Source organism: Macaca mulatta, chromosome 16 (assembly GCF_049350105.2).
Source record: "Macaca mulatta isolate MMU2019108-1 chromosome 16, T2T-MMU8v2.0, whole genome shotgun sequence".
NCBI lineage: Eukaryota > Metazoa > Chordata > Mammalia > Primates > Cercopithecidae > Macaca > Macaca mulatta.
The window spans coordinates 6,914,471-6,942,422 of NC_133421.1; the positions used below are offsets into that span (position 1 = coordinate 6,914,471).

The 27,952-nt window shown below is 46.1% G+C and overlaps 3 protein-coding genes and 1 long non-coding RNA gene across 24 annotated transcripts in view; 2 read left to right on the top strand and 2 right to left on the bottom strand.

Annotated features, from left to right (window-relative positions):
* The window catches only part of NUP88 (nucleoporin 88), a 43,244-nt gene extending 36,231 nt beyond the window's left edge, over positions 1-7,013 (bottom strand). For all 7 annotated transcript variants that reach the window (XR_013405953.1, XM_077969962.1, XM_077969960.1 and 4 more), the window contains exons 1-2: positions 6,705-7,013; positions 2,215-2,384 (exon numbers count right to left, since the gene is read on the bottom strand). Coding sequence is in view for 6 of the 7 variants with exons in the window: in XM_077969962.1 (XP_077826088.1) it covers positions 2,215-2,384; positions 6,705-7,001 (467 nt within the window). In the remaining variant the exon portion in view is untranslated. The remainder of the gene's footprint in view (positions 1-2,214; positions 2,385-6,704) is intronic.
* Positions 7,014-7,124: 111 nt separating this feature from the next.
* On the top strand, positions 7,125-21,000 carry RPAIN (RPA interacting protein). 15 transcript variants are annotated; one of them, NM_001194178.2, is given in 7 exon segments: positions 7,125-7,639; positions 8,966-9,136; positions 10,741-10,801; positions 14,084-14,195; positions 14,345-14,408; positions 16,217-16,357; positions 20,670-21,000. In NM_001194178.2, coding segments are annotated over 7 exon segments (660 nt in total). In that variant the 5' UTR covers positions 7,125-7,558; the 3' UTR covers positions 20,700-21,000.
* C1QBP (complement C1q binding protein) lies at positions 20,902-27,949 on the bottom strand. Its single transcript, XM_001100940.5, has 6 exons — positions 27,665-27,949; positions 26,931-27,081; positions 23,745-23,838; positions 21,796-21,891; positions 21,419-21,541; positions 20,902-21,283 (listed from the first exon to the last, which is right to left on the bottom strand). Exons 1-6 carry the CDS (start codon positions 27,894-27,896, stop codon positions 21,134-21,136), a joined length of 846 nt encoding a protein of 281 aa, XP_001100940.2. The 5' UTR covers positions 27,897-27,949; the 3' UTR covers positions 20,902-21,133.
* LOC144335273 (uncharacterized) lies at positions 22,486-23,380 on the top strand. Its single transcript, XR_013406003.1, has 2 exons — positions 22,486-22,629; positions 23,269-23,380. It is a non-coding gene; the product is annotated as an uncharacterized LOC144335273 (long non-coding RNA).
* Positions 27,950-27,952: the final 3 nt, after the last annotated feature.

Here is a 27,952-nt window from a genome sequence, read left to right on the forward strand (position 1 = left end):
GCTAGAGTTTAATGGCACAATCTTGGCTCACTGCAACCTCCGTCTACTGGGTTCAAGCGATTCTCCTGCCTCAGCCTCCCGAATAGCTGGAATTACAGGCACCTGCCATCACGCCCGGCTAATTGTTTGTTTTCAGTAGAGAGGGGGTTTCGCCATTGGTCAGGCTGGTCTCAAACTCCCGATCTCAGGTGATCTGCCCGCCTCGGCCTCCCAAAGTGCTGGAATTACAGGTGTGAGCCACCGTAAAAGGCCCTAAAGGAATTTCTATTTTAACACTCTTTGCTTCTCTTTCCTTCAAATGTATCTCCCTGAAATCATGCTGAGAGGGCATTCAAGGCATCTATTCAAACAATATCAAAGAATTGAAATAAAAATATCTTCTAAATTATAGCGCATTGGCTGGGTGCGATGGCTCACACTTATCTTAGCACTTTGGGAGGCCAAGATGGGTGGATCACCTGAGGTCAGGAGTTTGAGATCAGCCTAGTCAACAAAGTGAAACCTCGTCTCCACTAAAAATACAAGAATTAGGCAAGTGTGGTGGCGCGTGCCTGTATTCCCAGTTACCCATGAAGCTGAGGCAGGAGAATCGCTGGAACCCAGGAGGCGGAGGCCACAGTGAGCTGAGCTCACACCACTGCACTCCAGCCTGGGCTGAGGAGGTTGCAGTGAGCTGAGATCATGCAACTGCACTCCAGCTTGGACTACAGAGCGAGACTCTGTCTCAAAATAAATAATTTATTTTAATAATTTAATTAAATTTTATTTATTTATTTATTTGAGATGAAGTCTCGCTCTGTGGCTCAAGCTGGAGTGCAGTGGTGCGATCTTGGCTCACTGCAACCTCCGCCTTCCGGGTTTAAGCAATACTTGTGCCTTATCCTCTCGAGTAGCTAGGACTACAGGTGTGTGCCATCACACCCAGCTGATTTTTTGTATTTTAGTAGAGATGAGGTTTCACCATGTTGCCCAGGGTGGTCTCAAACTCCTGAGCTCAGGCAATCCACCCACCTGGGCCTCCCAAAGTGGTGGGATTACAGGCGTGAGCCACCGTGCCTGGCCTCAAATTACATAATATTTCATACATATATATACATTTTAGGATGGTTTGACTTAGGATTGATACATATTTTACACAGTACAAGTGTTTTCAGATATAGTATCTCATTTGATGCTTTTACTAACCCTGTTAGGAAATTACAAGGGCAGATATTATCAATCCTGTTTTTAAAACGAGGAAACAGAGACTTCGGAAATAAACAGTTTAAGGGGACTCAACTTATAAGTTGTGGAGCTAAAAGTAGTTTCTACCTTATACAGATGATCCCCAACTTTACAATGGGTTTACCAGTACATAATCCATCATAAATCGAGGAGCTCCTTATGACTTATGATGGGTTCATAATGTTGAAAAATCCTATGCTGAACCATCCTAAATCAGGGATCATCTGCTGTGCTGTCAGCAATGAATGCATTTTCAACTTACACTGGGTTTATCGGGACATGACCCAATCGTAAGTTGACAAGCATCTGTACTCTTTTGAGTAGATCTTTCAGATTCACTTTTCTGGATTTGTTGAAAAAGAAATTATATAAAAATAGGCCAGGTGCGGTGGCTCACACCTATAACCTCAACACTTTGGGAGGCTGAGGTGGGTGGATCACTTGAGGTCAGGAGTTCAAGACCAGCTTGGCCAACATGGTGAAACCCCATCTCTACTAAAAATACAAAAATTAGCTGGGTGTGGCAGCGCTTGCCTGTAATCCCAGTTACTCGGGAGGCTGATGCACGAGAATTACTTGAATCCAGGAGGCAGAGGTTGCAGTGAGCCGAGATTGTGCCACTGCACTTCAGCCTGAGTGACAGAGCAAGACTCCATCTCAAAAAAAAAAATATATATATATATACACACACATATATACACACACACATATATACACGCACATATATATATATATAAAATACTTACTTCTACCTAGTTGAAAGAATGGCCTAGCCTCCAATGAGAGAGCAATGTGGTACTTCAGGCAGAATAAAAGTACAATCAATCACACATATACTATAAACATTGGTAACACAGAAGCCAGTCTGCAGACCACGAGGAGTGCTCTAATGTTTCAAGAGCAGTATACTAAACATGCTTAAGAACCACTGGTCTTGAACAATTTTCTGTATATATAATAAATGATACAGATAAATACCATACAACTTACCTACAATTCACTGTTGATTTTCCACCTTCAAATTCAGAATTCTTCCCCCATCTCTTGGGTAATTCTAATACCATAAGTCCTTTTATTCCTATAAGTGCTACATGATGTTGTGTTGGACTTAACAAGACTTGATAGATTTCAAACAGGGGTGGATTTATGCAAAGCAATCTCTGAAAATTAAAGCAAACCAGTCAATATAGTTAGTTTTAATATAAATATGGATGGCAGTTACTTGAAATCACAGTAATAGTTTAGTTTACAACAATTATAGGATAATAAAACTCTGGGTAAGTGCTCACACTTGTACCATTACCTCATGTTTTTTTGAGATGGAGTCTTGCTCTGTCACCAGGCTGGAGTGCAGTGGTCCACTATTGGCTCACTGCAACCTCCGCCTCCCGGGTTCAAGCGATTCTCCTGCCTTAGCCTCCTGAGTAGCTGGGACTATAGGCGCAAATCACCACGCCCAGGGAATTTTTGTATTTTTAGTATAGACGGGGGTTTCACCATGTTGGCCAGGATGGTCTCGATCTCTTGACTCATGATCACCTGCCTTGGCCTCCCAAAGTGCTGGGATTACAGGCGTGAGCCACCGCCCCCGGCCATGAAATTTTTTAAATCATCTAGATTGGAATGTTCCATAAAATGCATCAGATTTCCTTACCTTGATAAATAGAGACTACTACACGTAATGTTCCTTCTTATAATCAAGCTCCACCCTACTACTCCAGGTCTCAACTCTCCACCACTCTTCTGCTTGTACCTCACACTCCAAACAGATTAATTGGTATTTCTGTATTTCTGGGAAATCATCATGCTCTGCCATGCCTTTGTGTCTTTGTACAATTGTTTCTCTTCTTGCAATGCTTTTGATTTTTTTCTTTTTTAGCTAACAAGACTTACACATTCTTGGGAGATTCAGCTTCTATGCACTTTCTTCCCAAGAAAACATCCCTGATCTTCTGGCCAGGAATAAGTGCATATTTTCTGTTGTTTTTTTTTCCTGAGAGAGTCACGCTCTGTCGCCCAGGCTGAAGTGCAGTGGTACGATTTCGACTTACTGTAACCTCTGCCTCCTGATTTTTAGTAGAGATGGGCCTCCTGGCCTCAACTGATCTGCCCACCTCAGTCTCCCAAAGCGCTGGGATTAAAGGCGTGAACCACTGCGCCTGGCCATCTTTTCTGTACATCAATGATATGCTCTGGATAATTCTATCATACTTATTATCATCCTACATTCTAATTGTCCTTTTTACTTGCTCATCCCACACAACTATGAATTACCTGAGATCTACATCTTTCCTCTCTGTATTCTTAGCATTCTGGCATACTGCTGACTCTCAACAGACGCTTAGTAGATAGACATAAACTCAGAATAAGCAATGATAATTATTATATAATAGTAAAGAATGGCTTGAAGGCCAAGTACAGCGTCTCACACCTGTAATCCCAGTACTTTGGGAGGCTGAGGAAAGTTTGAGACCAGCCTGGGCAATACAGTGAGACCTCGTTTCTACAAAAACTGGGGGGAAAAAAAGGGTGGCTTTAAGAGCTTCTGTAGCAAGCAGAATGCTGCTTTACCCATGAAGGCTTAATAACAGTGATCTTTTCATGAGATTCTGGTATGTTGTGTCAGCACCACATGTCCTCAAAATTCTCTTCTTCTCTTGGTTCTATTTGTTCTCCCATGACCATCTGTTTCTTTTCTTTCTACTTTCAGGAATATGTTATGAGACTGCCAAGGTATTGTTTATCTTTATGTATGAAGAATCACCCTAAGCCAAAATGCTTTTAGAACAGACACGACTGTTCTAAATACAATATTTCAAATTGCTGATGTCTGTAATCCTGGTTTTGTTTTTGTTTTTTTAGTTGCCCTTTGCTGATTCTAATCAAATTATTTCTCCTTGTCTTTCCTTCTTTTCTCTATATTCAACCCCCATCTTCTTTCCGCTTGATTTTTCTCGTCAAACGCAAACCAAACAAAGGCCACCTTTCTTGTTACATATACAATTCAATCAATTTAGTTCATTCACAATAATCACAGTATTTCGGTTGCTGTTGTTGTTTTTAAAGTTACAACTCATGCTCTTTTTTTTTTTTTTTGAGATGGAGTCTTGCTTTGTCACCCAGGCTGGAGTGCAGTGGCAGCCCACTGCAGCCTTTACTGTAGGGGCTCAAGTGTCCTTCCCACCTCAGCTTCCAGAGGAGCTGGGACTACAGGTGTGCACCACCATGCCCAGCTAATTAAAAAGGTTTTTTTTGTAGAGATGGGGGTTTCCTCCTGTTGCCCAGGCTGGTCTTGAACACCTGTTCCTGTGCTCACAAGATCCACCTGCCTCCACCTTGGCCTCCTAAAGTGCTGATTATAGGCTAGAGCCACTACACTCAGCTTACTCATGCTTTTAACATCCAAAGTTACAACTCATGATAAGCTGCTTTCTTCCCCATCTCTAAGGTTTTGAGATTCTGGAGGAGGGAAGGTTACCGAGAGTCACCAATATTTACTGAGAGCTTATAAATTCTGGGCACTCCAGCATTTTTGTATGCTGGACAACAATTTTGTAGCCTGAGGAACAGAGAAAGACCCCATCTCAAAAATAAAAAATAAAACAAATGTTTTAAAAATGAGAAGGGCAGACCCTGCCCCTGCCTTGGAGCTTACAGTCTAGAAAAAAAGACAGAGGCAGAGCGCCAAGGCTTACAGCTGGAATGCCAGCACTTTGGGAGGCCAAGGCGGGTGGATCACCTGAGGCCAGGAGTTCCAGATCAGCCTGGTCAACATGGTGAAACCCCGTCTCTACTAAAAATACAAAAAGCAGCCAGGTATGGTGGTGTGGGCCTGTAAACCCAACTACTCAAGAGGCTGAGGCAGGAGAATCGCTTGAATCCAGGAGGTGGAGGTTGCAGTTAGCTGAGATTGCACCACTGCACTCCAGCCTGGGCAATAGAGGGAGATCCTGTCTCAAAAAGAAAAGAAAAGGAAAAAAAAAAAGGCCGGCGCAGTGGCTGACTGCCTGCAATCCCAACACTTTGGGAGGCCGAAACAAGTGGATCACGAGGTCAGGGCTTCGAGACCAGCCTGGCCAACATGGTGAAACCCCGCCTCTACTAAAAATACGAAAATTAGTCGGGCGTGGTGGTGGATGCCTGTAATCCCAGCTACTCCAGAAGCTGAGGCAGGAGAATCGCTTGAAACCGGAAGGCAGAGGTTGCGGTGAGCCGAGATGGCGTCATTGCACTCCAGCCTGGGAAACAAGAGCCAACTCTGTCTCAAAAAAAAAAAAAAAAAAAAAGTAATTATAAATAATTAAATTATAATTGTGTCAAATGCTACATAGCAGTATAAGATGTTATCGAAATACTGTGTGCTGAACATTTGGTAATTATTATTATTATTTTTTGAGACGGAGTGTTGCTCTGTTGCCCAGGCTGGAGTGCAGTGGCTAGATCTCAGCTCACTGCAGCCTCCGCCTCCCAGGTTCAAGAGATTCTCCTTCCTCGGGCACCCGAGTAGATGGATTACAGGTGCGCGCCACCACGCCTGGCTAATTTTTGTATTTTTAGTAGAGACGAGGTTTCACCATGTTGGCGAAGCTGGTCTCGATTTCCTGACTTCAGGTGATCCACCCGCCCAGGCCTCCCAAAGTGTTGGGATTACCGTCGTGAGCCACCGCGCCCGGCCTTGATAATTTTTAACTGAAACTGTTTAAGTAAGCAAACCGTAGACTCTTGCCCTATTTTCAAAATTGCAGAAGCATTGCTAGCGTCTTATTAAAATTAAGTCACTTCTCGGTAACAAGAGTTGGACCGGGCCCACAACAGATGTCATACCTTAGAATGAGTACCAAGCTCTTTACTTTTTAATCTTTAAGAGAATCTGTGTATTACAAACAAACATTTCCATAAACCAATATTTGATCACAGCAAGTGTGTAATACTTTCTGGATCACGCCCATTTTCACATGCTGTTGGCTAATCAAAAACAAAAATCCCAATTTGGGGTATGGCTTTATTTTCTAAAGCGGGCGTTGGGGGGTGGGGAGGAGAATTAACAGAGACTTTCTCCTCCATGTCAAGCATGAAACGTGGTGCTTTGAAACCTGCTACCTGACTTGCTGTGCCCAACCCAAGAGAAACTTACGATCTATGCCTATTGTAAGTGTCATGTCAGGGAACAGGTTTCTCCCGACCAAACTAAAAATAGCAACTCCGCCCACTCGTTCTCAATCCCTTCAGCCCCGCTTTGTTTATCTCCAGAGCACTCATCCATCACTAGTATTTTTATTGATTATTCCATGGTCCTTTCCTTCCTCCCAGATCTCCAGGCCATAAGCATGGAGAGAGCCTGAGTCCCCGCGACCGCGTAGTGCAGTGTCGGAGCCAATCCGCGGGAACGCCTGCCACGAGATGAAAAAACAGCCAAGAGGGGAAAGAACAAACTAGTTCAGATCCCCGTGAGGCTCACTTCCAGATCGGCCTGACAGTACCTGGTACCGGGACAGGGCGGGCTCTTCATCGCCGCCGCCGGGGCCCCGAAGGCGAACGACTAAGAAGGAGCTGTCTTCTGCGTCCCACAGGAAGAGCTCTCCGCCGAGGCCAAAGACCACGTTTCTCGTCAGCAACTGCGGCGGCGGCGACGAAGGCAACGACGAAGAAGCTGGTTTCTCAGCTTCGGCTGGACTCTGGTTTTTCAGTCCCTCCCGGAGCCGCAGGAACACGACGTGGTTAGGCAGCCAGGTCTGCCACAGCTCGCCGTCGCCCACTAGTCCTTCAACGGCCGCCATCTTGGCCCAACTGCTCTTCTCACTCCAGTTGCTCAGCCCGCCGCTGAGCGCAGCCAATCCGCGGCCGTCCACTCACTGCTTCGGCCAATCATCGAGCAGGCGGCCCGGAAGCTCGAGAGGCTCGTGCCAGGGGAGGGGCGAGGGCGAGGCCAGCCCACCGGGCAGGGGCGTCGCCAAGGGACACCCAATCACCATTATTTCTGAAGCCCAAGGGGGCAGGACGAGAAGTCAGCGGAATGGTGATGCTACTGGAAGTCTAGCACCTGGGGAGAGACAGACTTGTGTATCTAATTGCCTATTGGACACCTCCATCTGGGTAAACCCAGGCATCCAGAACTTCCCCTCAAGACTTACCTCCCTCAATGCAGGTTGGGCTGGCCTCACACATTTCGCTTGGATGCCTAAATCTGTTTCCACGTGGGGCCGGCCGGTAATACAACACTTCCCAGAATACTCTGCGATCCAAGAGCAGTCTGCAGGCGGAAACTACAACTCCCAGGGGTCTGTGCGCGCCGTCAGGGGGCGGGGCTTGCGGCCTTGTCTCCCGGGGAGAGGAGATGGCGGAGTCATTGAGGTCACCCCGCCGCTCCTTGTACAAATTGGTGGGCTCGCCGCCTTGGAAAGAGACTTTCCGGCAGGTGGGTGTGGGGTTTGCGCCGTGGTCACTATCCCAGTCCGTCCCGGCGACCGCCGTCTTCCCTGCCTTCGCCTTAGCCCTGCTCGGTGGAGCAGGTGCCGGAGCGCTCCTGCTGTGGAAGCGGACCTCAAACCCAGGCCTCCTGACTGTAGAGTGTGGGATTAGCCCTGGTCGGCCCAGTCCTAGAAAGCCTTGTTTTTGAATTCGGTTTTGTTTTGAATTTAAAGTGTGGTCATTGGCCGGGCACGGTGGCTCACGCCTGTAATCCCAGCACTTTGGGAGGCCGAGACGGGCGGATCACGAGGTTAGGCGATCGAGACCATCCTGGCTAACACGGTGAAACCCCGTCTCTACTAAAAAATACAAAAAACTAGCCGGGCGAGGTGGCGGGCGCCTGTAGTCCCAGCTACTTGGGAGGCTGAGGCAGGAGAATGGCGTGAACCCGGGAGGCGGAGCTTGCAGTGAGCTGAGATCCGGCCACTGCACTCCAGCCTGGGCGACAGAGCGAGACTCCGTCTCAAAAAAAAAAAAAAAGTGTGGTCATGACATCACCCTTTGCACCTCTGCAGTAACACTATCTACTGTTGCTGCGGAGGTGGCCACCGAGAGAGGCACTTTGCCTACGTTCGTCTTGTGAGATAGAGATGATTTCTATTCTAGAGAGTAGTAAACCGAGGCTTAGAAGAGCGCTCCACTTCAGTTCTGGCCTCTTCTGAACACAGCGTGGTTGCTAGTAAGTAATGTCCAAGAAAATAACCCGACGCAAGAAAGATAGCAGATATAGCAGAGTTTCTCAGCCTTGACAATGGACATTTTGAGGGAGATATTTACATGTTGTGGAGGGCTGTTTAAGCCACATCTCGGGCCTCTACCCACTAGATGCTAATAGTCCTATAACTAGAATTGTGACAACCAAAAATGTCTCCAAGCATTGCCAAATGTTCCTTGGGGGACAGAACCTCCCTGAGTTCAGAAACGCTGCTGTGCAGGAAGGCTGTTACCCAGCCATATCTAGAGTAGCAAGAATTTGGAAGGAATATAAATGTTCTGTAATAGGACATTGGCTGCCGAGAGATTATGCACACAACCATTAAGGAAACTGGCAAGCTAGAATAAAAAATACGGTTATATGTAAATACATGCACAAAGCATTGTAATTTTATGTATCTCTACAGAGGAATATGCAAAAGTAACACTAGTTAGTATTATCATTGAAATTTTGTGTCTATAAACTTTCTTTAATGTTTTCCCAACTACTGTAAGAGTGTTTTTTAAAAGTAGAAATGGTTTTTTTTTTTTTCCTCCCCATCTTGCTCTTTTTTCCCAGAGATGCCTGGAGAGAATGAGAAACAGCCGGGACAGGCTCCTAAACAGGTACCGCCAGGCTGGAAGCAGTCGGCCAGGGAATGCTCAGAACACCTTTCTAGTGCAAGAGGTGATGGAAGAAGAGTGGAATGCTTTGCAGTCAATGGAGAATTGTCCAGAAGACTTGGCTCAGGTCAGGCTGGGCTATGTGTTTTCAGGAGGACTCCACCAAGAACGGCTACTGTCCTTTTTTACTTGTTTACTTGAGTCCCCTAAACCCACCATTCCCCTACCCCCATTTAGAATTCAACAGTCTTTTTTTGTGTGTGTGAGACGGAGTCTCACTCTGGCGCCCAGGCTGGAGTGCAGTGGCGCTATCTGGGCACACTGCAAGCTTCACCTCCCTGGTTCACGCCATTCTCCTGCCTCAGCCTCCCGAGTAGCTGGGACTACAGGCGCCTGCCACCACGCCCGGCTAATTTTTTGTATTTTCAGTAGAGACGGAGTTTCACTGTGTTAGCCAGGATGGTCTCGATCTCCTGACCTCGTGATCCACCTGCTTCCGCCTCCAAAAGTGCTGGGATTGCAGGCATGAGCCACTGCGCCCGGCCTAGAATTCAACAGCCTTTAACCCAGGCTTTTCTACCCTTAATGTTAGACTTGTCTAGATGAATTGTTGTGAAATACCAGACCGTAGATCTGCTCATCACTGCAACATCATCATTTATGAAACTAAAAAGAAAGAAATTTCATTTCTTGCCTCCACACTTGGAAATTATAATTTAGTAGGCATAGGCTAGGAATCTCTTTCTTTCTCTCTCTCTCTCTTTTTTTTTTTTTGTCTTGCTCTGTCACCCAGGCTGGAGTGCAGTGGCAAGATCTCGGCTCACTACAGCCTCCACCTCCTGGGTTCAAACGATTCTCCTGCCTCAGCCTCCCAAGTAGCTGGGATTATAGATGTGTGCCACCATGCCTGGCTAATCTTTTTTCTGTTTTTAGCTGGGATGGGGTTTCACCATGTTGGCCAGGCTGGTCTTGAACACCTGACCTCCAGTGATCTGCCCACCTCAGGAATCTCTTTCTAAAAAGGTCTCCAGAAACTTTCAGATTCTAGTCTCAGCCAGCGTTGGGAGCCATGTATGGGAAGGATACCATTTATAGTGTATCAGGAAGAGCACTGGATTCGAAGTCAGGAGTTCCAGAATTCGAATCCTGGTTTGGCTGTTGACTCTTAACTTCAGTCTGCCTCTTTGAGGTTTAGTTTTCACATTTATAAAATGAGAAGATCATGTTTTCAGCATTGTAAGCATTATGTAAGAAAATGAGAGCAACTGTTTGAAACTATCAACGCACTGTGTAATAACGATGCATTATTCAGTGGCTTCTATGTGTCCTACAATACACCAATGTTTGCCTTACATTACCACAATTAGTACTCACAGTAACCCTCTTAGATAGATTTTATTCCCACTTTACAGAGGCCGAAACTGAGATTTGCAGAGACTAGGAACTTTTCCTGTGATTACATAGCCTTGGAAGAATATGTACCTAACTCCTACCCTATATCGTCTCTCCAAAAGTGGGTACCATTATTTTGTCACTGGGTAGTTGGATCATTTGTTGACGACGTGTCAGCATGACAGCATTACCCCACTGTCAGTGTATTGTGCAGGAGGACTGGACTGATTCTATCCGGCAAATCTGGGTTCTTCAAGCCAGCCTCCAAGTATGAATCATTGTGGGGCTTGGTTGGTGATTAATACTTCAAACTTCTGATGCCTCCCCTTTCTCTTCCAGTTGGAGGAGCTGATAGACATGGCTGTGCTGGAGGAAATTCAACAGGAGCTGATCGACCAAGGTAACCCCTAGGAGTAGTCCTTCCTTACCTGTATTTAGCTACTCAAATGCTGTGACTTTTCCTCCAATCAGGATTAGTTCATAAGTCCCCTTTGTCTACCTCTATCGATCAAGTGTCCAAAAGGCTCTTTTTGTACTCTGACATCTTGGCTGTCTAGCTTCCCAATAATAAGGGTCTCCAGGGTGCTAGGCTTTGTGCTAAGAACTTCTCATTTAATGAATGCTGTTTTCTCCACGTGACTGCCCTGTAAGATAGTAGTAGTAGAACAGAAGGTGGTGTTCTCATGCAGGTCACACAGCTAGTAAGTGGAGGAGATGGGAAGCAAAATCAGTTGTGTGAATCCAGTTCTTGTGTTTCTTCTACCATCCTGCCTCTCTATTAATGGGTTAATAGTTCACTGAGGGTGGTGGCTTATGCCTCTAATCCCAGCACTTTGAGAGGCTTAGGCAGGAGTATTGCTTGAGGCCAGTTGAAGACCGTCATGGACAACATAACAAGACCCTGTCTCTACAAAAGTAAAATAGTTAGCTGGGCGTGGTAGCACATACTTGTAGCCTCCCTCATCCAGAAGGCTTAGGCAGGAGGATCACTTGAACCCAAGAGTTTAAGGTTACAGTGAGCTATAATCGTACCACCTCACTCCAGCCTGGCCGACAGAGTGAGATCCTGTCTCTTAAAAAAATAAATACATAAAAAGTAAACCTGCCACTTTACAGGATACAGTGACAGTGCGTGGTCTGATCCCTTGCCCTATTCATTTCAAGTGCCACATTTTCTCTTAACTCCCCAGGGCCTGTGAGCATCCACTCCTTGAGGGAGGTGCCCATAGCACTGTGTAGAGAGCATAATTTTGTACTTTATATAGTTAAGTCATTTTTTCCATGTTGCCCTGATTTGATTTGGTCTGTGCCACACAAATTAAAGTGGTAAAGCCAAGTGAATCTTAGAGGTATGACTCAAGGGTTTGAGCTCTTGCCTTATCATAACAATAGCTGTTGATTACTGAAAGCTCTCTATATGCCAGGCAATGCACTAAGTCTTTTTTTTTTCTTTTATTTTCTTTTTTTTTGAGACACGGTTGCTGCCCAAGCTAGAATGCAGTGGTGTGATCACAGCCCACTGCCGCCTTGACCGCCTGGGCTCAAGCGATCTTCCCACCTCAGCCTTCTGAATAGCTGGGATCATAGACGTGTGCCACCTCCCCTGGCTAATTTTTTTTATTAACCTTTTTTTTTTTTTTTTTTTTTTTTTTAAGCCAAAGGTGATTAAAACAAGACAAAAAATTATTTATGTATTTATTTTTTTGAGACACGTTCTTGCTCTGTTGCCCAGACTGGAATGCAGTGGTATGATCATGGCTCACTGTGGCTTCATCTTCCTAGGCTCAACCGATCCTCCCATCTCAGCCTCCCGAGTAGCTGGGACCACAGGTGTGCACCACCATGCCCAGCTAATTTTTTTTATTTTTTGTAGAGACAAGGTCTCACTATGTTGCCCAGGCTGGTCTCGAACTCCTCCCTGGTCTCATGTGATTCCCCCCACCTCAGCCTGCCAATGTTTTGAGATTACAGGCATGAGCCAACATGCCTATCCTAATTTTTTTTTATTTTTTGTAGAGACAGGGTCTCACTGTGTTGCCTAGGCTGGTCTCAAACACCTGGACTCAAACCATCTTCCTACTTTAGCCTCCCAAAGTGTTGGGATTATAGACATGTGGCATGGCCCCCGGCCTTAGGCTTCGTTTTTATGACCTGTAAAATGGAGATAATACCTTATACATTTGTTGTAAGGCTTAAATAACATGTGTAGAAGACTTAGTGCATTGCCTGGCATATAGAGAACTTTCAGTAATCAACAGCTATTGTTATGATGAGGCAAGAGTGCAAACCCTTAAGTCATACCTCTAAGATTCACTTGGCTTTACCACTTTAATTTGTGTGGCACCGACCAAAGCACTTAATTTCCCTGTGCCTCCGTTTCTTCACCTTAGAAATAAGGATAATAGTGAAGAAGTTAATATATGTAAGGGACTTAAAATAGCATTTGACACATAAGTGCCATGCAAGTGTTAGTTGTTAATGACTGTTGCTGTTGACTCCAGTTAGACTGTAAATTCCTTATCATCTTTTTTTATTCATTTTCCCTTCCCCCCACCTACAAAACCTTTCTTAGTGGTGAAACATAAGCCTCACCAAATGCTTATTTTGCGGCATATTTAATAAATCTGAAGTGACAAAGATTTACTGCGTTGTGCTGTCCTCAGCCATAGGAACATTCTAAAGCAGGAGCTGGCAGACCTTTTGTGAAGAACCAGATAGCAAATACTTTAGACTTTACAGACCATGCGGTCTCTGGCACAACTCCTCAACTCCGCCGTTCTAGTGGAAAAGCCGTTATAGACACCACATCAACAAACAAGCATGACTGTAGTGTTCTGACCCCTTCCCTAATGTCTAGACTGTGAGCTCAATAAGGGCAGGACGGTTTTTTCATCTTTGTGCCCCTGTGACTAGCACATACTAGGTACTGTTGTATGTTTGCTGAATGAATGAGCACACAGATTCTGAACAACACAGATTCCAAGTATGTGGACATACTTGGAAAGCAGATCTCTTTTGACTCAGCAGGGTCGTCCTGGCATCAGAAATCAGTTCTCTTTTTTTTTTTTTTGACACAGAATCTCGCTTTGTTGCTCAGGCTGGAGTGCAGTGGCGCAATCTCAGCTCACTGCAACCTCCGCCTCCCGGGTTCAAGTGATTCTCCTGCCTCAGCCTCCCGAGTAGCTGGGATTACAGGCATGCACCACATGCCGGGCTAATTTTTTGTATTTGTTAGTAGAGCTGAGGTTTCACCATGTTGGCCAGGCTGGTTTCGAACTCCTGACCTCAAGCCTGCCTCAGCCTCCCAAAGTGCTGGGATTACAGGCGTGAGCCACCTCGTCTGGCCAGCAATCAGTTCTCTTTGTCAGCTTTCCTTAGTTGCCTGTGGGACCCTGTCATTCCCTATCTGTGCTCCTATGATCTCTGGAGATGTGTGTGAAAATTGTCTCCTTGGTCTTCAGCCTGCTTTACCTCTTATGCTCACAAAAAGGGGACAGAGAGGAGGGAGAGGGATCTAGCAAGATGAAGCCAGCCTGAGAGAGCAGTAAAAACCAGTGATGGCTATTGTGCTTTTGCCCAAATCTTTCCCTTGTGTGAAGGAAGCCTTTGGCAGTGAAGCTTAGAATTAAATACAGGGCAAGCTGAAGCACGGTGAAGCACTCCAACTGCCTTTGCCTTGCAGAGCAGTCCATCATCCGCGAGTATGAGAAGAGCTTGCAGTTTGATGAAAAGTGTCTCAGCATCATGCTGGCTGAGTGGGAGGCAAACCCACTCGTCTGTCCTGTATGTACAAAGTAAGAGTTTTGAAAACCTTTTCAGCATTATTCGTTCCCATTCCCCACTCCAAGGTGAGTGGAATCTCCCCTGAGATTTGTTGCCTGAAAAGGTTTGGAGATCCAGTTCTGGTGGCCATGATGCTCTGGGATCCTAATTCTGCTTCTAGGTACAACCTGAGAATCACAAGCGGTGTGGTGGTGTGTCAGTGTGGCCTGTCCATCCCATCTCATGTGAGTGTTCCACACACAGATTTCATGATACTTTTTCCCACACGGATCTACTTTCTTGAAGATCCTCCAGCGCTGGCTCGGAGCCCATTGTGCATATTTCTTCCCAGTTTTATGTTCAGTGGTGTCACATTGGTAGCTTCAAATCGGCCATGGCGAGAATATCTGTGGCATGAAAATTGGCAAACAGTACACATCAGGGCCTTTAGGGCCCTGGAGAGCCACCACTGCTTAAGGTTTTTATGGAGACCTCAGCTTGGGATTGGAAATGCCTGTATCTGACGTTTCATAAAAATTTTCTATATATGAAGACATACCTAATTCAGAATTTAAGCTTTAGTAATCTTTTATTTATTTATTTATTTTTGAAACAGTCTTACTCTGTCACCCGGGCTGGAGTACAGTGGCATGATTTCGGCTCACTGCAACCTCTGCCTTGCGGATTCAAGTCATTCTCCTGCCTCAGCCTCTCAAGTAGCTGGGATTACAGGTGCCTGCCACCACGCCCGGCTAATTTTTTTTATTTTTTATTTTTAGTAGAGATGTGGTTTCACCATCTTGGCCAGGCTGGTCTCAAACTCCTGACCTTGTGATCCACCTGCCTCAGCCTCCCAAAGTGCCAGGATTACAGGCATCAGTCACTGTGCCCGGCCTTCAGTAATCTTAAAATACAGAAAGAGCCCTTTTATCTGGCATGATGGGGACTGCAAGTTTGCCAGTTAATTGAGCAATTGATTAAAGAGGCAAATTATAAAAATAAAATGTTTTATGGTAAGTTTCAAAAACATAAATTTACTTGCCAGCCTTTGAGTGGGGCCCTGCTGATTGGAGAGCTGAGTCACCTGTTTTATTTTTTATTTTATTTGAGATAGAATCTCACTCTGTCACCCAGGCTGGAGTGCAGTGGTGAGATCTCTGCTCACTGCAACCTCCGCCTCCCGAGTTCAAGCGAATCTCCTGTCTCAGCCTCCTGAGTAGCTGGGATTACAGGCACACGCCACGACACCTGGCTGATTTTTGTATTTTTAGTAGAGACGGGGTTTCACCATGTTGGTCACGCTGGTCTCGAACTCCTGACCTCAAGTGATCCACCCGCCTCGGCCTCCCGAAGTGTTGGGATTACAGATATGAGCCACTGTGCCTGGCCGAGTCACCTTTTTTACATAAACAACTCTTATAATACATAGTCCAGAGTTTACGATTTTAATTCTGTAAAGTGGATCAAGAAGCTGAGTATGCAACTTTGGAATTTTTCTCCCCCATCTTTTACCTAATTCTATAGCTCTTTTTCTTTCTTTCTTTTTTTATTTTTATTTTTTTTAAGCAGCTCATCTTTTTGAGTGTTTCCTAAACTTTCCACTTATAAAAATAAAACTTCATGGTTTTTCCCTTGTATTACTGATTTACATAATAAGTAATTAGCGTTACTGAGTTACAGTAGCAAGTTCAAGTAACTCAAGCAGACCTAGGAGCATACACTGCTAGTTGTTGGTAAGGATGCACTCAGCTGGTGGGGGCAGAGGCAGAGGGAGGCTGGAAAGTAGCCTACAGCCTCTGAGTGTTCTTTCTGCCATGAGTGGCCATCAGTGTGTTTTACAGCAGTAGAGGGCATTGGTTAATATGGAGAGGCAGTTAAATGGAGATTGGTTAAGAGATCTTGGCACAGTCATGGGCCCGAGTGTCTTTAAGGCTCCAAGGAATCAAGCCGTCACAGTGAGCCACAGTTCTATTGGTTGGCATGAGGAATGAGGATTTTTCCATCTGTTGGCTATCAAGTCACTGAGAGGAGGTTGAACTTTTTTATTTTTTAGTCTTCTGAGTTGACAGAGCAGAAGCTTCGTGCCTGTTTAGAGGGTAGTATAAATGAGCACAGTGCGCACTGTCCCCACACACCTGAATTTTCAGTCACTGGAGGAACAGAAGAAAAGTCCAGTCTTCTCATGAGCTGTCTGGTAAGCCTCTCCTGGGACCCAGTCTGTGGTAAGAGGAGCCTGTGGTTGGTTTTATTCCTACCTCGATAGAAATAATGACCTAGAAACAGGTAAATGTTTAATGCAGTTTATTATCTGAGGAATTTACTTCATAGAAAAGTGAAGGTAACAAGTCATTTCGACTCAAAGGCCAGTCAGAAGGGAAGAGGCAGCATAGGATCATGGCAAGAGGATTGGTCTGGGAGTTAGGACGTGTGGCTCCACACCTTCTCCTGATAGATCAGCACGGTGGTTTTGGATTCAGCTGGTCATTTCATAGTCATAACACCCAAATAGGCCATGCTGGCATCACTTTTGCAGAAGGAAACAGGGCAGAAAGTATAGCAGGGCAGCCTTAGGTTTGTCTGTCAGTGGAATTTTCACAGAGGTCCAAGGGCTAGTCGCTAGCCTGAGTGACAACTGAGGTGTGAGGGCTGGGAACACAAGCGGGTATGGGAACCACCTGTCCTAGAAGCGTGCTATAGGAACCAGTATCTCTCATAATCCATGTAATCTATCTATCTATATATGTGTACATGTGTGTATATAGATATCATACAAACACACATAAAACCGATATGATATATTTGCTTTTAGATCCCAGGCAGGGGGAGCCTTGGGATTAGGAGCACACTGTACTTTAGGAAGTTCATAGCCATGGCCTTCTACTGGGTGTTTATAGAGTTCTTTCATGGCCCTCTCTTCCAAACGCAGGTAACCTACAGGGGTCATTTTTATTATAAGCAACATTGCCTAGTAACAGCCATTTCACCTGTATCAGGTTTCTTCCATAGGTATTTAATTCTACTCATTCATTAAAAAAACAATGAATTGAGGGCTCATTAAAATTGAGAAATACACATCTCCCACGGAGCTCAAGCCTTGGATTGATAATAAGAGAACAGAATAAACAGGCAGTACCCTGGAGAGCTGTAGAGGGAGGGCTTATGGGAGTTCATAGGAGGGTGATCTCCTTTATGGTGACACCTTCCTGGAGGAGGCATTTAACTTGAAGCGTGGAATCGATCTGGACAGACATGGACATCTGGCCAGTTGTGGGGGTAGAGCTTAAGTGGAAGATCCCCACATAGAGGAACAAGGCAGAGAAGCAGAAAACTGGAGTGTAAACAAAGAGCATCTTATTCTACTTCGCTGGAGCATTAGGTTCATGAGGGAGAGGATAGTTCCTGTTAGATTCAGAGAAGTGATGTCATCTGGCCAAAATTTTACTACTAATAAGCGATAGAGCTGGTGTTGGACCCCAGGTCTTTGTGCCTCCAGTGCCCCTGCTGTTTCCTGCTCCAGGCTCCGGCCTTGGTGGAAGGAAGCCATTTTCCATCAGCTTGTGTGGAAAGAGACACAGCAGGTGAAAGTTTAAATAAAACACCTCACTACTTCCTGTTGACTACAGGCGTATGTTCCCTTCTGTTCCAGCTCTCCAGCACTGGTTGCAGATGCTCAAATATGCAGTGCTTTCAGGCCTCTGTGCTGTTCATGCTGTTCTGTCTGAATGCCTTTGACTCCTCCCACTACATTTAAGCATCATTTGCACAGATATTTATTGAGCACTACAATATGCCATGTACTTCATTCACCTGATTCCTCACAAGGAATTGGCCAGTCTCAGCCAGGCACAGTGGCTCACACCTGTAATCCCAGCACTTTGGGAGGCTGAGGTGGGCAGATCACCTGAGGTCAGGAGTTCAAGACCAGCCTGGCCAACACGGTGAAACCCCATCTGTACTAAAAATACAAAACTTAGCTGGGCATGGCGGTGGGTGCCTGTAATCCCAGCTACTCGGGAGGCTGGGGCAGGAGAATTGCTTGAACCCAGGATGCGGAGGTTGCAGTGAGCTGAGATTGTGCTGCTGTACTCCAGCCTGGGACACAGAGTGAGACTCTGTCTCAAAAACAGAATTGGTGGCCGAGTGAGGTGAGTCACACCTGTAATCCCCACACTTTGGGAGGCTGAGGCGGGCAGACCATCTGAGGTCAGGAGTTCAAGACCAGCCTGGCCAAAAAAATTAGGTGTGGTGGCACACGCCTGTAATCCCAGCTACTCGGGAGGCTGAGGCAGGAGAATCGCTTGAACCCGGGAAGCAGAGGTTGCAGTGAGCGGAGATTACGCCACTGCTCTCCAGCCTGGGCAACAAGAGCGAAACTCCATCTCAAAAACCAAAAACCAAACAAAAAAAGAATTGGCCAGCCTGAGAAGTCCGTTCCTTTAGAGTCTGTGTTCCCTTTTTCAACAAACCTAATGAGGGCTGGCAGAGGGGAATTGGCCAGTGTCTCCTTGGGCTTCCACCATACCTCATGCCGTGTCATCCATAACAGTGCTGCAGTTACCTGCCCATATCTGTCCTTGAGGGCATGGCCCATATTTATTTCTACTCCCAGCGCTTGGCCTATATTAATAAATACGTGCTTAATATGTTTGTACAGATGAGTTAAGGTGGAGGGAGGAGAGTTGAAGAGGGCACAGGTCAGCTGGCTTTGGCTTCTGTCTTAGTAAGGTGAACAGTGAGTCATCTACACAGATTATAATGGTAGCAGAGCTAGAGTCTACAGCTCCTCAAGTATGAAAGTCCCCTTGAGTGTGAAAGACCAAATGCTGGCGGGTGGACGAGAAGGGCAATTAAAGGGTAAGCAGAAGATTGCCTAATTGCCATGTGTACAGCTTCAGCTCAGCATATAATTATGGACCCCAGTTATCCACTCACCTAACCGTCAGTGTCCTGTGGCTCAGAGCAGCAGTGAAGCTAAGTGGGAGGTGAGGTTTGGAAGGTGAGTGCTGTGTAGCAGTCTTGGAGATCATAGTTGTCAGTGCTGGCTCTGGGGCGGGCAGGGAGACCATTGTTGGGTAAGTAAGGGGTGAGGGAGGCGGGGTTCACAGAAAACACGAGAAACACAGCCAGGCGCTGTGGTTCACACCTGTAATCCCAGCACTTAGGAAGGCTGAGGTGGATGGATCACTTGAGGCTAGGAATTCAAGACCAGCCTGGACAACATGGTGAAACCTGGTCTCTACTAAAAATACAAAAATTAGCTGGGCCTGGTGGCTCGCACCTGTACTCCCAGCTACTCAGTGGGAGGCTGAAGTGGGAGGATGGCTTGAGCTCAGGAGGTGGAGGTTGCAGTGAGCTGAGATGGCGCCATTGCGCTCCAGCCTGGGTGACAGCGAGATTGAGCCTCAAAAAAACAAAAACAAAAAACAAGAAACAGGAAGGGGAAAGACAAAATTGTATTCTGTAGGTTCCGAGTTCAACATTTGGAAAAGTAGACATTTGGAATGCTCTAGTTCCACTAGACCTTTGGTTTTCGCTTAAGGGGGACTCAAGGACCATTGTGTTAGAATTCAGTGAAGTCAGGATGTAGGGAGGCTCAGCACAGATGACTGAGGATGTGTTGGAAAATAGGGATGGGTTACAGAAGATGGCACTATATTACAAGACTTAGGAATATTTTGGATGTGACGGTGCTCAGGTGGTGGTCATGGGATAGAATATGCTAAACCACCTATTAGCAGGGTTATAGTGTCTTTTAGAGAAAGCCAAATATATTACCTGTGAAAGTGGTAAGAAACAAGGGTAACCTATTTATGCCTACTGTTTTGTTAGTGGAACGCTAAGCCTGGGGGAGTTATTGATCCCCTACTGCTCAAGGTCATCGCCGAGGTCTGATTTTTCACACAAAAAAATTGCAACCTCTGGCATAAATGGCTCAAGGACAGATGATTCCTTAGCATAGTGGAGGGGCTGAGCCACCAAGGAGTCGGGAGCCAGTTTTACACTTAGGTGCTTACTGATCATATTACAGATCGAGGGGAAGACATGTTTTCTGCCCGTACTGATCATGCATGGTTGGTACCTCCCCTGTGATACGCACCTGCTTCAATCTTGTGTAGACTTGGAGTCTCATCTTCCTGCTAGGCTCTAAAAGCTCCAAGCTACCAAGAGTTTGAATACAATCATACAATCTTTGTGGTCAGTAGTTTCCTGAGGTGAGGATGTTTGATTAGTTCATCTGCAGATTTGATCTTAGCTTGAAGACTGTTGGTGCTGACGGTTTCCAGACAGCTGTTTGAAGGCTGCAGGACAGAGGTCCAGCAAAGCCAAAGAGGGGCAGTCGTCGGTGGCCTTCATGACAAATTACACGACCTAACTAATTCAAACTAGACTCAGGAGACCTCATCTAATGTGTAGCATTCTCATTGATTACAACTTTTAACGATGTATCACATGTCTTTCATGACTAGAATACAATTTAAGCTAATTCTTCTCCTGTTTAAACCTAGGCCTGTGATACCTGGGCTGTGATCCTCTAGAGCCAGCGTGGACTCACATCATTCTACGGGTTGAAGACCACTCACTCCCTGAGGAGCCTTGTACATACAAGCCTTTTATTTATAACTTATTTTGTATCGAAACTTTTAACCGATCCTGAAGGAAAAAAAACTTTTCCGACATCTCTGTTCTTGGTCTTTTGTGACGCAGGTTGAAGCGGGAGGAATAGAATAGATACACTGCTTTGGAGGAGATAAACCAATTTTATGTCTATCATGTTATACAAAAATCTAGAAATAATAGATTTGTACAGGAAAAATGATAATGAGAGCGCAAAACATATAATTTAAATTTGGTGTTTTTCCCCATGATATTAGGACGATAATCATTTCAAAGCACATGTCTAGCTTCAGAGTAGGACTTGTTCACTGGCCAGAGCCTGCCATGAAACTAAGGCTTTCAGCGTCTGTCTGCTCTACTGGCTCTTGACAAATCTCTTGAGGTCTTCAAGAAAACTAATGTACTCCTGGTGCTCCAGGGCTGTGCTGAGCTCCACCAACTCATCTGCAAAAGTGTTGTCCACCCCTCGGTCCGCAAGGAAATCCATTAGGTGGTCATATAAGGCCTGCAAAGAACAACATTTACTAGTTTAAAAACAAAAAAAAATCTGTAATGAACATTAAAATGTTTCTTTCTCCCCTTGAACTAGGACCCTTCCTTCCACGGCCCAAAAGGTTCCCCCATCTTATCAAGCACTCACCCAGTCCAAGGAATCTGTGTTGAGTGTGTAATTAGTATCCTTCCATTCAGACTCGCCACTGGACTGAAAGCTAACTTCCCTGATAGAGAAGATGTCACTCTCAGCCTCGTCTTCTTGTCCAACCTGAGAAGAAACAATATTTGGGGAAACTGAAGGGTTCTCCAGGATAAGCCAGACTCATGCGAAGAAAGGGGGCTGCTGACAGCATGAAACTGATCAGGTTTTAACCCTCTTCCCTCACTCCCCTCCCCTCTCCCCCTGCTGGGCTGGTCTAAGCTAGAAAGTCTTTAAATTTATGCTAAAAGGGACAGGAAGTTCCCAAGGGACACGCTGTGCTCCCCAGGGGTGCCAAGGGGCTAGCACTCCATCCTACATACCTCATCCTCTGGATAATGACAGTCCAGCACAAGGGCCTTCTTGCCATCATTCTTTATAACTTCAACCACGAAATTGGGAGTTGATGTCAGTTCAGGCTGGGAAAACAAGAAGTCAGTACATGCCACTGCTGGAAGGAGATGGATGCCTGGATCAAGGATCTCTGTTCAGATTTCTCAGAGCCACCATTAGGATGTTATGTAGCCATTTTAATAGTCTTATGCCATACTATTCCCAAATGAAGAGCTTGATCTCACTTCTGTTGGCACCCTGCTTGTTTAAGTAACACACTGGATTTTCAATTAAGAAATCTGGATACCAGCCGCCTCAGCTATGTGCCAATTAACTGAGTTTATATCAGTTCCTTAACATTCCAAGCCTTTTCCTCCACCCATACACTGCAAAGCTTTCCTAAAGTTTCAAGATTCCAGCTTGACTGTTCCAGGAGTCTTCAAAAGGGACCAGGGTCAAAGGCTGGGGAACCTGGCCATCTTTATGGCTGAATAACAGCAGCAGCTTTTCCTCTGATGTGGAGCTCTGGGAGCAGACTGGGTCCAATGTCAGAGAGATGCTAGTTGGGGTTGCTGGGAAAGAAGCACACCAGAGAGCTGTGCCATCCACACCAGGTCATGACCCAACACTGTACTGATGGCTTTTGGGCAGAAGGTCTAGGGACTCTGTGGCCCTCGTACTGGCTGGTTACCAGGCTGGGCACAGCACTTCCTAAAATGTCTGAAGAGTAGGCATGATCCAGTTAAAGTCTCTTATGCCCCTGGCATTCTTTTTTTTTTTTTTCTTCGAGGCAGAGTGTTGCTCTGTTGCCAGGCTGGAGTGCAGTGGTGTGATCTCGGCTCATCGCAACCTCCGCCTCCCGGGTTCAAGCAATTCTGCCTCAGCCTCCTGAGTAGCTGGGGCTATAGGCGCCTGCCACCACACCCAACTAAGTTTTGTATTTTTAGTAGAGATGGGGTTTCACCATGTTGGCCAGGATGGTCTCGATCTCTTGACCTTGTGATCTGCCCATCTCGGACTCCCAAAGTGCTGGGATTACAGGCTTGAGCCACCACACCTAGCCTGCCCCTGGCATTCTTATCTTGGTTAAATGGCTGTTGTGTATTACCAGCTTGTGACTGATATGTTAGGAACATTCCACACATGCAAACACACCAAATGATAACCTCCAATATAAAAAATCTCCCCATAGGCCGGGCGTGGTGGCTCACGCCCATAATCCCGGCACTTTGGGAGGCCAAGGTGGCTGGATCACTTGAGGTCAGGAGTTTGAGGCCAGCCTGGCAACCACGGTGAAACCCTGTCTCTACTAAAAATACAAATATTAACCAGGTGTGGTGGCACATGTCTGTAATCCCAGCTACTGGGGAGGCTGAGGTAGGGGAATCGCTTGAACGTGGGAGGTGGAAGCTGCAGTGGGCAGAGATCGTGCCACTGCACTCCAGCCTGGGCAATGGAGCGAGACCTTCTCTCAAAAACAACAAAACTCCCTATCATGGGAAAGGCTGAGAACATTTCATTTCCTTTCCAGCCAAACCACTAAGCCTGAGCTGGCAGACAGCAACGTATTTTGCCCCTGGGAAAAGGAAGAGGGCCACAGTCCTGTTAAAGCTGGCCAGAAACCACTGATTCCTCCTGCCTCAGCCTCCTGCATAGCTGGAACCACAGTCGTGCCACCATGCCCAGCTAATTTGTTTTTTTTTAAACTTTCGTAGAGGCAGGGTCTTGCCATGTTACTCAGGCTGGTCCTCCTGGCCTCAAGGGATCTTTCTACCTTGCCCTCCCAAAGTGCTGGGATTCAGGCGTGAGCCACGTGCCTGGCCTTAGAGGAAAAAAAAATTTTTTTTTTTTTAAAGAACAAAGAAAAACGCTCCTTCTTTAAGTCCCAGGGACAGCCTGTCAGAACTGAGGTAAAAGCTGATCATAGTGTTAAGCTTACCTCCTGTTCTTCAACCTTCTGCTTTTGCGTGGGTTCCTCCTCACCATCAAATGTTGGTGGGATGCTGTTGTTAATGTTGAAAGTGACAATGATTCTAAAAGGGCAAGAGAAAACATAACAGACAAGGCATCATTTTAACTGAGTAGGTTAACACACAAACAGGGAGGTCTGCTACAGTTACAAAGGTGTACTGAAACAATGTCTCTATCCTAGCTGGCTGAATTATATGCAGAACTTCAAACAAGGCTGGTACCTACATCCAGTCCTGAGTGATTCAGCAGGTCTCAAGTGTGCCTACCATGTACCAGCTGCTGGAAGCCAAAGCTGGCCTCAGCTTATCTCAGCCAAACAAGTCATGCATGGGTTACTCCCAACAGGGCCAGTACCCCAGGGCTCACTGCCATGTGTTGACTGGGCATCTCATGGCCACAGCCAGCTGACACTGCCCACCCTGGTCTTTCCAAGGAACCCTTGGTGAAAGTAAGGACCTGGGAGGCTGGTGAGATGGAACAGAAGCCCCTTTAAGAGCCTTTCCCCATAAGAAAATTTGCCCTGCAAGGAAAGGAAGAAGGAGCAATGGAGGGTTGCATCTGTTAAACACGGAGAGCAGCCCTGGCCTCGGGAAGGGGATGCCTCACAAAGAAAAAAACGGCTGTAGTAGACAGTCATCCTTCAGAGTACTTGTGGGAAGTTTTATCATCACAAAGCAGGCCAGAGACACCAACTAGCGACAATTTTAAGGTGCAAGAATCCACACCTGACAAATCATGTCCCAAAGTTTGAGTCAAAATTCCTGGGAGATAAAGTTTAGAACCAGAACTGCTGGACTATGCAACTCTGGCAGGCACCGTTCCATACAAGTTCCATGAAGTACCGCCCCCTCGACTTGTGCTAACTAGCTGCTTTGCCAGGAAGTCACCTTTCCATAGTAACAGAGGCAGTCTGAGGTTGACACAATCTGTCTGATTCCAACTGTGCTGACCAAGCTGAGCTCCTGGGCACAGAAATGGAATGATGTTCGTCAGAGCATTATTTTTAATGGCCCCCAAATAGCTATGAAAACCTTGTGCAAATGGTTTTTAGGTGAGATTACAGAAGACACAATTGACCTGTGTAGGGAAAAACCACACTACACAATAGCCAAGAGAATTGGTACCCTACTTCACATCATACTCAAAATGAATCACAGACCTCAACTAAGAGCTAAAACTAGAAAACTCTGAAAAAATTAAGGCATAAATCTTCACAACCTTGGGCGAGGCAGTGGTTTCTTAGATGTGACACTAAAAAAAGCACAAGCAACCAAAAAAATAGGTAAACTGAACTTCCTCAAAATCAGAAACTTTTGTGTCAGAGGGCATTACAAAGAAAGTGAAAAGAAAACCCACAAGATGGGGAACAATACTTGCAAATCATTAATTTGGTAAGATCACTATACCCAGAAAAACTAAAGAATTCTTTTTTTTTTGAGACAGAGTCTCACTCTGTCGCCCAGGCTGGAGTGCAGTGACGTGATCTCGGCTCACTGCAACCTCTGCCTCTGGGCTTCATGCCATTCTCCTGCCTCAGCCTCCTGAGTAGCTGGGACTACAGGCGCCCGCCACTACACCTGGCTAATTTTTTGTACTTTTAGTAGAGACAGGGTTTCACTGCATTACCCAGGATGGTCTTGATCTCCTGACCTTGTGATCCACCTGCCTCGGCCTCCCAAAGTGCTGGGATTAAAGGTGTGAGCCACCGTGCCCGGTCAAAACTAAAGAACTCTTACAACCCAACAATTAAAAATGTAAACAGGCTGGGCAGGGTGGCTCACACCTGTAATCACAGCACTCTGGGAGACCGAGGAGGGCGGATCACGAGGTCAGGAGTTTGAGACCAGCCTGGCCAACATGGCGAAACCCCATCTCTACTAAAAATACAAAAATTAACTGGACGCATGCCTGTAATCTCAGCTACTCAGGAGGCTGAAGCAGGAGAATTGTCCGAATCCGGGAGGCAGAGGCTGCAGTGAGCCAAGATCGTGCCACTGCACTCCATCCTGGGTAATAGCAAGACTCCGTGGGGTGGGGAGGAAGCTACAAATTGTATGATTCCATTTATATGAAATGTCCAAAAGAGGCAATCCATAAAGTAGCTTAGTGATTACCTGGGGTGGCTAGAGGGAGGAATAATGAGTGACTGCTAATAGGTATTGTTTGGGGATTGACAACAATGTTCTAGAATTAGGTAGTGGTAACCGATGCATAATTCTGTGAGGACTAAGAACCACTTAATTTAATAAACTTCAATAAATGGGTAAATTTTATGCCATATAAATTAAATCACATTAAAGCTGTGATTTTAAAAAAGAATTATATATACATCATAAGGTCAATTATAAAGAAAATTCAATTTATTTATTTATTTATTATTTTTTTGAGATGGAGTCTTGCTCTGTCCCTCAGGCTGGAGTACAGTGGCGCCATCTCGGCTCACTGAAACCCGGGGGTTCAAGCGATTCTCCTGCCTCAGCCTCCTGAGTAGCTGGGACTACAGGTGCTTGCCACCACACCCTGTTAAAATTTTTAGTAGAGACAGGGTTTCAGTGTTAGCCAGGATGTTCTCGATCTCCTGACCTCATGATCTGCCGTCTCTGCCTCCCAAAGTGCTGGGATTATAGGCGTGAGCCACTGCACCCAGCCTCAATTTAAAAATCTGGAAGATGACAAATGTTTATCTGTGTAATGAGATTATGGATGACTATAAAGCAGAAAAGTGTAAACACTAACAGTTTAGGAGAAGGTGGGGCACCTGACTTAGGTCACAAACTCCCCGCCTCTGATGGCAGCCCTTATCTACAGTGGAACCCCATCCTGTTACATATAAGTTACATGCCTTGCATTTTCACCCAAGCTAAACATTACAGAGAGCAGGGTGCTACTGTATCAGGGCTGTAAATCAGAGATCAAACAGATTCTGTCAGTACTTTTTTGCGCTACATTTTTGTCTCCTTAGTAACCAGCCCACAGCAAATTTGTGTTCAGTGAATGGACTGCCTGGACCTTATGAAGCTGTCCAATTGAATCCTTCACTCTCTTGAAAACCATTTATCCACACCTGAACTCAAGGCTCTTCTAGGGATGACTCAGGACGGGTCTTGCAAGGTTAAGGGAGTCGGTGCCCTGGGATCCCCAGACCAGTACTTACTTTTCCCCGGCAACTTTCCGCACTAATTTCGCTTCTGTCCCATTCAGTTCCAGCTCCCAACCTCCAGACATCTTAGGGAGGGTTTTATGCTTCTGGATTTTTCTTTCCTCCTCAATTTCATCCTTCAGGAAATCAACAAAAGCTTTGTCTCCTAGAAAAGAAATCCATATACATAAAAAGGAAAGCCAGTTAGTCTAAAACATAAAACTATTACCCTGGTTATCGCAGCCAGAAACCTGGACTATTTCTAATCTCTCTGCTATTACAGTTACTCTAGAAGCCTCAGTTTCCTTATCTGTAAAAATACCATAATATTAGTGGGAAGCTGAGCCTGATGCTGGAAAAGTGATTTCCAACAATGAACGCATTACCACTTTCCGCTATAAAGCAGAAGAATTTCCGATCATCCTCTTCCACTTGCCAAACGATAGTTGTATCGTATGCTATTTTCAAACACGACCTTGGGCTTTCCCAAAAGTCCACTTTCGAGAGAATAAGACTAAGGATGAAGGTACCCTCTAGTATTTAATTTTATTCACCCCCCTACCAACAGAAAATGAAACTGGTGGATAGGGGAGGTGGGGGGAATATGATCACACGTGGGTTTAACCCGCTGGTTGCCAATCAATGGAAAAATGTCCCAGACCTCGGAGGTCGGTTGCAGGCCCCACTCCTGGTCTTTTCCCCTCCGTGAACCGCAAACCACACCCCTGGCCCGCGTGCGCGAACCTCACCTTCAGTGTGCAGCAAGCCGCAGCCACAGCCACAGGCGCAGGGTCCTCGAGGCCGCAGGAGGCCCGGCCGCCGCTCGGAACCTGTGCGCACGCTGAGCAGCCCGAAGGGCCGGGCGCACAGCCGGGGCGCCGGCTGCAGGAGCTGCCGGAAAGGCGAGGCGGGCGCGGCAGCGCGGAGGCTGGGGACGGCGGAGCCCAGCACACGAGGCACGCAGCGCAGCAGAGGTAGCATCGCGCAATCCACTGCGAACACGTGCAGATGCAAAGGACAACCCAGGCCCAAGTACC